Genomic DNA, 14,009 nt, shown 5'->3' on the forward strand with positions numbered 1-14,009 from the left:
AGTCAGCCAGCTAGCCAGCAGCCGGTAAGCCAATTTGCCAGAAAGAATTACTGAGGGTCTACTATAGATTAGGTATTGACAGTACGAAACAAGCTCTTGCTTGCAAGGCCTAAGGAAACACAAAGGTTTGAAAACTCGACAAGAATTTCAAGCATAATGTGTGGAGTCTCTGGGGAAAGCAGACTGAAATGGACTAATGGATATAGCTGTATAATGGACCTAAACTTCTCCTCTACCATTCATTCCACATACTCCTTCCACCAAATAATGATTTTAATCTGGGAAAGTTTAAGGAGCATAAATAGAAAACTGGGCATGACATTAACACTCCTCTTAAAGTACAAATTTCCCTGAGCTTTCCTGGGACTACATCAGTTGGCTATGTATACATCATAAGCTCTTTATCCCCCCTCTCTTCTTCTCTCTCTCTGTCTCTAAATCTAACTCTATCTCTATTTTTTTTTTTTTAAAAAAAAGCAATCTTTTCTCATTGCTCAAGACTATGATCACCTAGGATAATAACTCTCAGTTATGTTTGCTCATTGCAGATGCATTTTGTATTAATACTGGCCTCATCTATCATGAATAACCAAACAACTTCAGTGTATTTCTGGTTCATAAAGGACTGGGTTTCACTAAGAATAAAACGGTTGGAGTCATTAAAATGATTAAATGTAGCAACATCAAAAAGATTTATTTTCCTTTCTGTAGCACCCTATAGCAGTCACTTCATACTACTTGGATCAAGGGATTCTAACTGGAGACCATATAATACATTTAACCAGGCTCTGAAGCCAGACTCCCTAGGTTCAATTCTGGTCAGCTACTAATATTTGTATCATATCAGGGGTAAGTCACTTAATTTCTCTATACTTTGGTTTTACTATGTGTAAAAAGGGAATAATAATAAAAACACCCAAACTTATAAGGCTGTGGTAGGTAATAAATTAGTTCATAAAAAGTTATCACACAGTATGACTAAAAGATGAACCATTACTATTATTTTTCATCTTAGAAACACTTGCAAATAAGGGATTTGGAACTTGTTTTAGTATATGTTGGTATGCTGCAAACTGCAATAATTTTGTGGTAATTGGTAATCTCATCCCACTAGGGAAATGACTACAGCAAAGGGAGACCAAGTAACTAATTTGATGATCTCTAATAAATAAAGATGGAGTTGAAACCCAGCAAACCATCTGCAAAGCTTTCTTACTTGGGCTTCTCTTAAAGGGAAGTTCATTAGAAACCTCAGCACTTACATAAATGATGAATCTATGGACTCTTGAGGTCAAACTGCTTCATTAACCTTGATATTCACAGGATCACCACTGTGGGAAAGGAGTCACTAAACAATATTTACCAAGGACCTGTAAGATATATGGGACTGTTGTCTGGCATTAAAGTGTTTCCCCAACTTTGTAGATGAGAAAACAAAATTAAAGGAAGATAAGGTCTTCAATGTCACTTCCAAAACAAGAGGAGGGGTCAGTAGTACAAAGAAATATTGGTCCCTTCCACCACATTCCTACAGACCAGGGTGCTATCCCTTAGACCATATACTTAGACCATCACATTGATATTTAGCAAAGGTTTTTAAGACCCTTATCTCTACCTCATTTGTTTCATCTCTTAATGATTATATAGCAGATTGATGTAGTTCTTCAAATCAAAGTAAGCATGAACTCCGTTACAAAGCAGGGCTAGGATTTATTCGTAAGATAGCATGATGATAAATTCCATTTATCTCTTTAAATTGTAAGTTGGAGCACAGAATATGAAGATACACACCTTCATAAGTTACATTTTTATTAGGTAAAATGGTGACCATAGTTTTAATTCTTAGAAATAAGAAAGAACATTTGTTAATCCCACCAACATCAAGAACTTTTTAATTAATCTGTCTTCTAATTTTAGTGTTTAAAGAGGTGTAGTCACATTTTACTTAACAACCTATCATATTCACTAATAGAATAGGACATATATCATTAATTCATATGATTAAGAAAAGTCATCATTTTCCTTCCTCATTTCCCTAAAAAGAGTATAGTTCTAAAAATATAAAAGAGCCAGGTTAATTCTATCAGGAATGGTTGGTGGATCATTGATTGCTTTTATTTTTTTCTTATTTCTTCTAATAGTAAGCTGTTTAGGAATCTATTTTTGCTAAATACTTCCAACAAACATGTCTGTGGTAGATTGAATCATGTCTCCTACAAGGATATTTTCAAGTCCTAATCTCCCAGTCCTTGCGTGTACTCTTTTGTAAATAGGATCTTCGAAGATACTATTAAGATGAGGTCAAATTGAATCAGAGTGGGTCTTCATCCACCTGGAATGACTGGAATCCTTATAAGCAAAGGAAATTTGGACATAGAAGTACAAGTCACAGGAGGAGAAAGAAAGGGGCAGAACACCACATGACAGAAGCAGAACTGATTGCCAGCAAGCCACCACCAGAATGCTCCAGACTTCAGAGAAGGCATGACCTGCTGATTCCTTGATTTTAGACTCCCAACCTTCAGACTGTAAGCCAATAAATTTCTCTTGTTAAGGCCCACCAGTTTGCAGCAGCCTTGGAAGACCAAGACAATATCAAGACATTCTTGCCACACTGCCTACAATTTTCAAGGCTTCAACAACTACTGCTATCAATTATGTCTGTTTACTTTTATGGTTCACTTGCTCAGAGCGAGAGCTTAGATATTAATACCGTGGTAATAGGTAATAGATCGCAAAGGTCGGATGTCAGCTTGATAGTCATTCTACAAGTCTAAGCCCAATCAAACTACACCAAACAGATTCCTCAGCCCACAAAACCTGCAAACAGGGCAATATATCTACTGTGAAATATTCTACAAGGAATATAGCCTCCTATCGGGATGTTCATCAACATTTGAAAAATATTATTTATTAAATAATTATATTATTTTTAAAAAACCCTTAACAGTAGGACATAAGAAAGCTAGTCTTCTGATAAATTTCCAGCTAACTGGGCAGATAAAAAAGCCAGGTTTATACCTTGGCTCAAATACTAGCTAGGTGAACCTGAGCATCTTTCTTGACTCCTCTGGACCTTAATTACCTTCTCTGTGAAATGAGAATATCTGAAATGACATTTAAGTTCTTCCAAATATGTAATTTTGCATTTCGTACTCTGTGAGCCTGATATTTATAAGCACCATGGAGTTCAGTAAGTACTCTCACATCAACAGTCTCATTTGACCTTGCAACTGATTTTCTAAGTTAGATGGGCAGCTATTATTACTTATTTTTCTAACAAGTGTACTCCTTTGGATATCCATCAGGATTCACTAAGAGACAGTAGCACCTAAAGCCTCATGAGAAAGGATTTAGTTTTCAAGAGTCAGAAAAGCACTCTGTAAAGAATTTCCCCCAACTCTGTGGTTCCTTGTCTTTAAACACTTACCAAAAAGAAGAATTTTTAAAAAGAAAGGAAGGAAAAGTCAGGCTATATGCTTCTGCTGATGCAGTCCCAAATTGAGACAAATCAATTGTTGGTGTTAGGTCGAAAATAAAATTTGTCACTGGATAAATGTCTTTTGAGTGAAGATGAGTTTCCTCCAGCTATTTGAAATTTAATAGAACACTAGGGCTTAGGTAAAATGTTGGTTTTTTTACTTGTTTGTTTTGATTTTTTTTTATCTTGGAGTGTCTCTTTGAAAACTGTTTTTATATAAATTATAAATTAACATGCAAAATCATTTGCAAAGGAAAAATGGGATCCTTATTGCTAAAAAGAAATATACTGAATCCAGATTGCAATCCCAAATGTCTCTGAAGTCGTCTCACCTCCTTTACTTCAGAAAGATCCATAACAAAACAATTTCTCACAAATATGTCTAACACTTTGCAGTGAATAAAACTCAGCAATAGACATGATCATATTTCATCTTTGCAACAATCCTGTGAGGTAAAGTCTGAAAAGCCTGTCTCAACCAGCTACCCATTATTTTTCATCTTAGAGGTGAAGGTATTTCCTGGATAAATGAAAACCACAACTTATTGAGAATATTTATTTTAGCCAATATATCTAACATCTTTCTGACCTCTTCTCATCAAAACCATTATGAGAGGTGAGAAACTGAAATGTTAACACTATGTGTGATTGCTCAGTTTTCTTTCTGTCCTTTTCTCTTCTCCCTTCCCACCTATACACATACCCCTTCTGGAAATACAGAGAAGAAGGAAAATAGCAAGAGGATGAGGAAAACAGAAAGGAAGAAGAAACAAGATTCCTGAATAATCTAACCAGGTAATTACAAATTGGCTGTTCAATGTCAAAAGTAATTAAGCTCATATTTGACACAAAGCATATTATAAAAACTTGATTTGACACCATTCTATCAGGCTGAATTGCCTTTGATAACAAGTTTGTATGGCTCTCATAATCCAAAATTAGGTCTGAAACAATGCAGAGTACAATAAGACACACTCTTATATTGATGTTGGTGTATTATATTCTTCTTAATTGATGTTTAGATGTAGTGTATAAGGAATAAATAATTCTCAAGCAGAAAACTAATGAATCAGAATAGTTCCTTCACTATCCATGCAAAAAAAAGAACAGAGTTTGATGCATAATCTAGCATTAGGATATCTTATTTATAACAATTTGTGTTACAATCTGTTGCTATACGCTCTTTTTCACCATTCAAGGTCTCAAAGGTTCTCACAGTGCCAAGTCATTTTCTTCAAAGCTTTCCTTTCCCAGTTTGGAATATTACCTTCAAATACATTTGGAGAGTCAAATAATCCTAATTTCTGCCAAAGAAGAGGAAAACTACAGACTTTCCATTAGTTCATTATGGAACCTCTGACCTTTGCAAAAACATAAATCATTGAATATATGTTTAATGAAAAATAATTTCCATGATGCAGTTAGAAACTGGTGATTTTCTAATGAGTATAAGTTTAAATGGAAATGAAGCAATCTGCAAGCAGGCTAGTGAGCCAATTTAGAAGAAAGAAAGTATTCATAATGACAATTTTTACCACACACAAGAAACAAACCTCAATTCATTAGCACCTTACGCATCTACAACCATGGCTCTCCAAACCAAATGAACCTTTTCTACCTCAAAGGAATTCTAGCTCCCAAATATGAGTGTCCAAAGTCATATAACACCAGACATTAACTTTAGCTCTGATTTGATATTATTTCTTTAATCAATGATAAAACAAGACAACATTCCTATCTGTCTCAACACAATCTTTTGGCAGCTAGCTTAAAGAATTTTAAAAGCAAACCTCTCATTCTTCTCTATCCCCAGACTTATCTATCTACACATTTTGTATATGAGTGCCTCCAACAGCAACTGAGGAAGTGGGCTCTAGATGAACAAGCTCAAATACATTTAAAAATATTCAGATCAGTCTAAAGTTTATAAATGTGGTGGCCTTTCATTTACACAGAAAGCCAAATATGAAAAGCTGAAAAGGGCAGGAGGCTTTCACTACTTTTCTCCTTCAAACTTTCTAAAAATTATGAAGACTACTTCTTATTTCATTGGAGAAATGTAATTATTGAGCTATGGTTATTTAGAAAAAAATCCAAACAAAATTGTACTGATTTCATGTACATGTCACCTTTAATCAAGACCACAGAGTAGTAAAAAAATAAGATAAAATAAATAATAATTAACACCCAGGTACTACCTTAATCTTAAAAAAGAATCTAAACCAATAAAAAGCTCCTGCAATATTTCCATTTCCCAGGCATTATATTTGTCATAGAAATGATCATAAAAGGAATATCGCGTCTTTAAACTAAGAATCTCACAAATGGATTGTATTGCAAGTTTAAAATTGCTTGCATTAGAATTTTGAATGCCACCTTTGATATCCCCATGAGAAGGCATTTTCTGAGGCAGGATCAGATACTACAACTGACACAATTAATTCAAGGCTGCCACAATATATGTAAACCAAAATCATCAACTTACCTTTTTATAAATAAATGGCAAATTGCAGGCACTTTTCAGTTTGCAGCTATCTAGCATAGTGGATTAGAAATGAACAAAACATCTTTCATTCCAGTGAGAGAAATGCATATCCAGATTTGGCTTTCTTCACTGAATCCCAGCAAGAGCGAGAGAAGCTATTCACCTCCAAGTGATAGCAACAGCCTCTTTGCAAGTAGCAGTTGCTGCTCTGAACTGCAGCGACTTAGAATGAAAGTAAGAGGAACCCGTGATGTTTAAATACCATTGCTTCAGATTCACAGGATATGACTCAAATCTCTCTCAAACCAGTAGGAACAGAGTTTCCCTGCTCAAAACTGTTAGTGCAGATTATATAACAAACAGCACATTTTGGGTCCAAAAATGTTTTTAAACTCAATATTAAGAATTTCACCTGCTAAACCAAACATGCTTTTCTTTTTCAGTAGTTAACCTCATCTCTGTGGCAATAACACAGCACAAAGAAACACTGTTCTACTTGATCTCTGCAGTGAATTAATTTAGTGTCATTGAAGATGTGTGAACTTGCCAATATCTCTCTGATAGGCACACTGAAGTTACTGATATTCAAACCAGTGCAAAAACAATTTGTTAAAAAAAACATACAAGAAGTGGCAATTCTATACAAAATAAGAGTCTCCTTCGCTAAATATAAAATAGAAATGATCTTTGTAGTTTTCTGTTTCTATTTCCCATAGAAACCCTGTCCCATGCTGTCATTAGCTTGTGGTGCTAGCTCTGCCTGCCTCTACAACTCGGAACTTTCTCATCTGTTCTGTGAACATTTCCAAAGGAACACGACTCATGACCCCATGCCTGTAGTAAATGTGACAATTTTCTGTGCCTTTCTTGCCACCCCCTACCCCTTAACTCTGAGTTGTATTAAGCTTGATCACACATTGAATTATTATATTTTAGCACCTCAGTCAAGAAAATATTTATAGACTTATATTTCTGGAGAAAAAGTTGCTATATAAATTCAATCACCATGACTATTATCAAGAAAAACAGGGGAGTGGGTGTAGTTCAGTGGTTGAATGCCTGCTTTGCACGTACGAGGTCCCAGGTTCAATCCCTGGAACCTCCTAAAAAATGAAAAAGATAAAACACATGTCAATAATAGTAAACAGACTGAAACCATCTATAGCAGGGCCATCCGACAGAAATATAAGGTGAACCACATAGGTAATTTTAAACTTTTTAGTAGATAAACTAAAAAAGTAAAGGAACATATAAAATTAATTTTAATAATGTTTACTCCACTATATAAAAGAATATTACTGCAACATGTAATCAATGTAAAAATTATTAATTAAATTTTTTTTGGCACTGGTCTTGGAAATCTGGTGTGGATTTATTTATACTTTCAGCAGTCTCAATTTGAGCTACCCACATTGCAAGAGCCCAAGGGTCATATGTGGCTAGTGACTAGAGTCTGGAGTTTAAGGTTCATTCTCGGTCTTCAGGTTGCAGCTCAAATATTTCCTCTACAGAGAAATCTTTCCTGACCACCTTACCTGAAATGATTTTTCCCAGTCACTTTCCACCTCATCCTATTTATTTCCCCCATAGCACATCACAGGCTGGAATTTTCTTCTTTATTCATTTACTTGTTTGTAGTCTGTGGTCCCTTACCAGAATATAAGAAATCTTAAGGCTAGGATCTTTCTTGTTCTGTTCAATATTTTATTCTTAGGTCCTGGTATGATGACCAATATACAGCAGAATTCAATCAACATTGCTTAATAGATGGAAAGATAAAATGTAAAGTTGGCACTATAGTCTGGCAAATAAGAAAATATTAAGAAATGTGTTACAAGACTGAGTATCTCTCGTGATTTATATATCACTGAACTTTTAGCAACTATATTGGGTAAAACTTCCTTGAACCAAAGAATTGCTTCCCTTTCAGAATATTAATGATCTTCAGTATATAGTATGCATGTTCAGTAGTCTTATATACATATTTTCCTATACAGTATTACATATAAATAATATACTTATTTCAGTGCTATTAATATAAAGGCAAAGATTTTGAAAGGAACTTCTAAGACTACATTGGTGTCTAAACATATAAATATGGATATCATTATAATATCTATCTCCTCTTCATGAAAACAGAAAATATTATCTATAAGACACTTATCCGAGATATTTAATATCTTTGCCTATCCACCATATGTGCTTCCTCCTGGTATCAGCACCCTGAGTTTTATTGGCAAATTACCTTTCCTTCTCTCTCAATCAAGAAGTGTGGGTCAGGCAGACATGACCCAGAAATGGGATGTGATACGGGCCTGACCAATCAGTGTATTCCATCCACAGGATCATAGGTTCAATAGCAATAAATTACAAACCATCTCAATAGTAATAAATTACAAACAATCTACTTGTCCATCAACAGGTTCAAGGATGGGCATGTGACCCAAGCTGGTCCAATGAAGTTAACCCCTCCACTTACCTTGGTATTGGGAAAGAGATTGTTATGTTTGCAGAATGTAAGCCTGGAACTTCTGGTTGTCCTACTTTCTACTACATGAGATGAGGCAACTAAAAGAAACACAAAGCTGTGAAAGGCAGATTCCTGATAATACTGTTGTAGTTCCTAGATCCAGCTGTGCATCAAGTACATCTGTCCTCTACTGCAATGAAGAATATACTAGAATGTCCACTGCAGAATTGTTTTTAAGAGTAAAATATGGAAACTTTGTACTAGGTCATGGAACAGCAGAAGGATTAAATAATGGATTAATCATACCAAGGAATATTATGTAGCTATGAAAATGTATCAGATTCTATTGATGCAATGACATGCAAAGTCCCCTAAAGATGTTAAATGAAAAAAAATGTTGCAGAAAAATATATTATCCCAGTTCCAGTACATGAATTTATATATGCAAATTCAGAGAAAAGGACCTACAAGCCTAGAGATTTGAAGTAAGGGAGTGGTAGGCAGTAAGAGAGGTCAAACCATTTCTCTAAGTTTATTACATATTGAAAAAAAATCTCACAAAAATAAATTTCTGTTTCCCTTGTGTAACTTAAAAATAATATGACTTTCATAAACAAAATAATAATTTATCACTGTATATCTCCATATTCTGTTACATTGGACTCACTCTAAGAGAACTGTATTTACTATTGCTTTAAAATAATGTACAGAAATGAAAGTTCTCTTCTCTGACCCATCCTCTCCATTATTTCCTAAGCTCAATTTAAGTATTCTTTGATTTGTCAGTCTGGCTAAAGGATATGCCAAGATAGAGGAAAAGACAGGATAGAGAAAGACAGAAATGGGAGAGAGCAAACTATACTGGAATATCTGAAGTACTTTCTGATATTGGCAAGGTCTTTGGTTGTTTTCTCCCTTTGGCCTCCTGCAAGCAATTTGATTTGCTACATAAAACTACATCTTGGATTTATTCAACTGTCAACATAGCAAAAGCCAAATGATTATAATATTCTGCCTTGTATTAATTTAGTTAATGTCTTAGATCAGAAAAAAAATTATTATCAGTTCACGGAAAAAGTTCTGCTCTTAGAATTGGGCACAACAATTGCTTTCCCAATTATTTGAAAAACGCAACCACTAAACCAATTCTTGTTTTGTTCTTGTTCTTTTTTTGTTTTGTTTTTTTTTTTGGTTTGCTCTAGGCCTCAACACTTTTCATATTATCTTTGGTATATTCATAACATCTCATGCTTTTGTAGTCCCCTCGATTTGCTCAGTATTCCTCCATGACATTACAGAGCTGAAAGACACTTAGAGCTGGGGCCCTTTTGACTTTTAGTATGGCTAAAGAGAATTTGAATTTATACAGTACTGACAAATTGATATGAGTACTGCTCCGTTCTATTCATTCAAAACCCACTTCTCCTAATAATTTAAACCTCCTACATAATCTAACATTCTCCTTACCTTCTTCTTTTCTTGACTTAAATCCTTAATATTATGCCAAATTTGTTTCAGATTTTCTAGAAGAAATAAAACATTACAGATAAAAATGAAGCCCCATATGATCCTGCCTATCCCACTGTCTTTCTTCTTTCCCCCAGTATAAGCATTCTCCTGGGTTGGCTTTTTCCTTTCCACACATCTTCTCATACTTTTATTACATATGTAGATCCATACACAAGCTGTTGATTTGCCTGTTTTTAAACCTTATAAAGATGTTTTCATGCTGTATAGATCCTTTTAAAAATATTTTTGATTGCAAATGTTGAGCAGAAACAATAAAAATCAATTTTTAAAAGCATCTATACTTACAGTTAACTCTACATAGTTCATTCTTTTTAACTGTGGTATAGCATTCCAATTTATATATCCATTGTCCTGTTGATGGACGTTTAGATTGTTTGTAATTTATTGCTATTAATAAACTACTATAATTATTGTACATGTGCAAGAATTCCTGTAAGGATAGATACCAGGAATGGAACTGAAAGATCATAGGATATGCAGTTTCACCTTTATTAGATTTGTCACATAGCATCCCATCATAATCAGAAAAATTTACAATTTTTAACCAGTGACAAATGAGTATTTTTGTAACACTAGATTCTTGCAAAAATGTGATATTTCAGAGTCTGAAATTTTTGTCATTTATTTGTGACTAATACAGATTCTCAATGTTTTAATTTGGGTTTCCCTCATTACTTCTGAGGTTGAACAGCTTATATTATTAATAACCTTTTTCTTACTAGGTTGTTTGCCTTTCCTTTTTTATTTTTTGGGGGTCTTTTTATATTACAATTCTACACCTTTGTCCATTACAGAGAGAATCCTTCAGTGTATGATTTCTTTATAATGTCTTTGCTGTTTGTTTTTTATTAAATTTTTTTCTTAGTTACTTATCTATATTTCTTAAGTTTAAAAAGTATGATAAAAATTAAGTGTTTCATATTCAATATTCCTGATGCAAATCCAACAATAATGTCAGATTACATATCTAAAATGGAAATAGAAAACAAGAGCAGTTTAGTTCATCATGTATGGAGTAGCCCTACTGTGCCTAGTACTGAGTTAGAGGTTACAAACATGAAGCAATCTACACACTCAAGAATCAAAAAACTTACAATCTAATTGGGGAAGAAGACTGGTAAGCAAGAAATGATAATGCTGCTGCTGCTGCTGATAATGATGAGATGGAGATGTAACCATGGGCCAGATATTTTGTTAATTCATTATTTCATTTAACAGTTTAAATGTGATAATAAAAATTATAGTAAGCTGTGTGCAAAAGATGTTGTGGAAATAGAGAGAAGAAAAAGAACTGAACTTTACATCCCAAAGTTAGTTTAAGATATGAAGTGGTTAAATTTGTTTTCCCAAATAGAGCACTCATAAGTTAATCATAATTTCTTCAGAAGAGTAATAAGAATTAAATAAGGGGTTATTCACTTGAAGAAATGCTTCCTTGGGAAACAAACTCATATTTACAACCAGTGATCCAATCATGTAAAGACATTTTCTTTATCCGTTAGAGACAAAAGCAAAATAAAGCCAATGGTTCTTAGGAATCATAATAGCAAATGGTGTATCTTCCTCTATCAGATTATTATTTACTAACATTTAAATTAAAAATAAGTTCTTACTCTTTAAAGAAATCCCATGGTAAACACATAACTAAGCAAAACATCCACATTTATTTCTTTCATAAACACACGTTCATGTTATGTTTCTCTTACTTCAAGTTCTCTCTATTGCCTTAAAATAATTCAGAATATGAGAGCTTAATATTCTTCACTCAGATGAAGCGTGATCATCAGCATCACATATTTCCTGAATAAAGATTAAGGGTATATCATTTCCTTGAATCTATGGGCTTTATAGTTCAGCCTTTGTATCACCTTAACCCTCTAGGACTTAAAACTAAAACATGTGTTTTCAGTACTTGGGGATGACAGGCAAGTGAAGGTGGAAATGAGAAAATAAGACTTCCAACTGAGAATTAAACATCAAAATAAAAATATAACAGGTCAGAGCATAGATAAGCAAAGACAATTTTAAGATTAAGAATGATGGAAACTCAAATGCCTAGAAGCACATACATTACCAGCAGAAAATTCAGATCAATGCCACAGACCTGGCAGGACCACAGTGAACTGAAGAGCAGAACTGGAGCCTCGTCTAGAGAGGAAAGTCTCTACTCAGCGCCCGTCAATTGACCTGATGTGGGAAGAGGCCCAGGAAGGCCAGCTCTCTGGATTTTTCAAAAGAAGCTATGGGTCTGGGTTGCTGTATGACTTCTCCTGATTTTTAAATCTTAACCTCAACACAGAATAAGAGACAAACAATAGCATTTGAAATCCAGATGTGTGCCCCACTGTCAGCCAGTCTCAGATACTCGCACATGGCAGTGCCCTGATTGAACATACTGGCTCTATGTGTAGAAACAATGTGTTAAACAGATAAGACATAGTCCAGACAAGGCAACAGGTAGAAAGCGTGCTCAGAAACAAGCACAGGTAAGGCCCAACTGTACGCTTGGAGAAGATGCTCTGGGTTGGTGCATGTCCTTTTCTATGTGCATCTGCCTCTTCAACTCTACTTACTAAACCCGTGAGTCTGAGAACGAACTGCCCTTCTGATTCCCTGTTTATATTAATGAGGCTTCTCCAGAAAAACAGAACTTCAGGACACACGTGCACAGATGTAATGTATGTTACATACATATGTAAATACTACGAGATTTCTTACAGGGATTGAGGTATTGGCTCACATGACCATGAGGACTGGCAAGTCCAATTTCTGAAGGCAAGGCCACAAGTTGGGAACTCAATGGTGATGCTCCTCCCCAGGACAAGCCACAAGTTGGGAACTCCGATGAGGATAATAAATGAATTCCCCAGGAGACGCTGGCTGATTGAAGTAGAGATGGAAATTCTTCTAACTGCTGAAATCCTCAGTTTTCCCTTTAAGGCTTCCAACTGACTGGATGAAAAGTCTCTTCTCATTGTTAAAGGCAATCTCCTTTATTGATTACGGATACAATCAACTCTAGATGCAATCAACTGACTTTTGGTGCAAACCTATCTATAAAATATTCTCACAGTAATAATCAGGCCAGGGCTTTTGCTTGACCAAACAACTGGACACCATAACCTGGCCAAGTTGACACATGAAATAAATCATCATCTTACCAAGCCTCTTTCTGATTAAAATTTGGCATCCTGTCTGGAATGGTTTCAGGAAGAATTTGCTTGTCCCTTGAGGGACTTGAGGGGCAACTTGGGACGTATGTCTCCCATGATTAATTAATGAACTGGCAGCCTGGTTAGATTTTGCTCCCCGTGTGTTCTATCTATAGGCACAAGAGGTGCTCGGCACCAAGAGGAACCGCCCATCTCCAGCAGTTTCACTTCTCATTGTAAATGGAAACTCTGGCACTCTTTCTTGTCCATTACTCATACGAGCTTGGTTAATATGAGTCCAGCTCCGGAGGACAGATGTGCTCTGGAAATGCTGATAAATGGGGTTTCTGGGCCCACAAGGCTTTGGGCCAGACCATGGATAGTGGCAGATTCACTACCACTGCTCTGAGAGGCCTCGTGGGAGCTGAAAGTAATTTGTCTTAGTCTCGCTTACCCTCACTCTATCCCTTGACCATACCTTCCAAAGTATCCTGACCTGGATCTCTGAGTGTCCAGAAATGACCTAGAAATGTGAACTTAAGAATTAAAGATAAGACTCAATGAACAGAGCCAGAAAATGCACAGAAATTAAAATATAGTTTTATAATCACCATCACTATGGAGCAGACCTTGTGCTATATCCCAGCTTAAACTTCCCATTTAATTTTCATACCAATGCTGTGAAGCAGGAACTATTTGGGCAATTATCCTGTTCTACAAACGAGGAAAGGGAGGCTTTTAAAGAGGTCAAGCAGGGGAAGCGGACTTGGCCCAGTGGTTAGGGCGTCTGTCTACCACATGGGAGGTTCGCGGTTCAAACCCCGGACCTCCTTGACCTGTGTGGAGCTGGCCCATGTGCAGTGCTGATGCGCACAAGGAGTGCCCTGGAGT

General features: G+C 35.5%; 1 protein-coding gene across 12 annotated transcripts in view; it reads right to left on the reverse strand.

Annotated features, from left to right (window-relative positions):
* Positions 1-14,009, reverse strand: part of MCTP1 (multiple C2 and transmembrane domain containing 1) — a 568,532-nt gene that overhangs the window by 362,828 nt on the left and 191,695 nt on the right. Inside the window, exon 1 of one of the 12 annotated variants that reach the window (XM_004470639.2) lies at positions 5,967-6,425. The exons of the other annotated variants lie outside the window; for them this stretch is intronic. Within the exon in view, the coding sequence (XP_004470696.2) occupies positions 5,967-6,023 (57 nt within the window). The 5' untranslated portion in view covers positions 6,024-6,425. Of the gene's footprint in view, positions 1-5,966; positions 6,426-14,009 lie in introns of those variants that run through there. 12 annotated transcript variants of the gene reach the window in all.

The sequence above is a fragment of the Dasypus novemcinctus genome, chromosome 2 (genome assembly GCF_030445035.2).
Source record: "Dasypus novemcinctus isolate mDasNov1 chromosome 2, mDasNov1.1.hap2, whole genome shotgun sequence".
Classification (NCBI taxonomy): domain Eukaryota; kingdom Metazoa; phylum Chordata; class Mammalia; order Cingulata; family Dasypodidae; genus Dasypus; species Dasypus novemcinctus.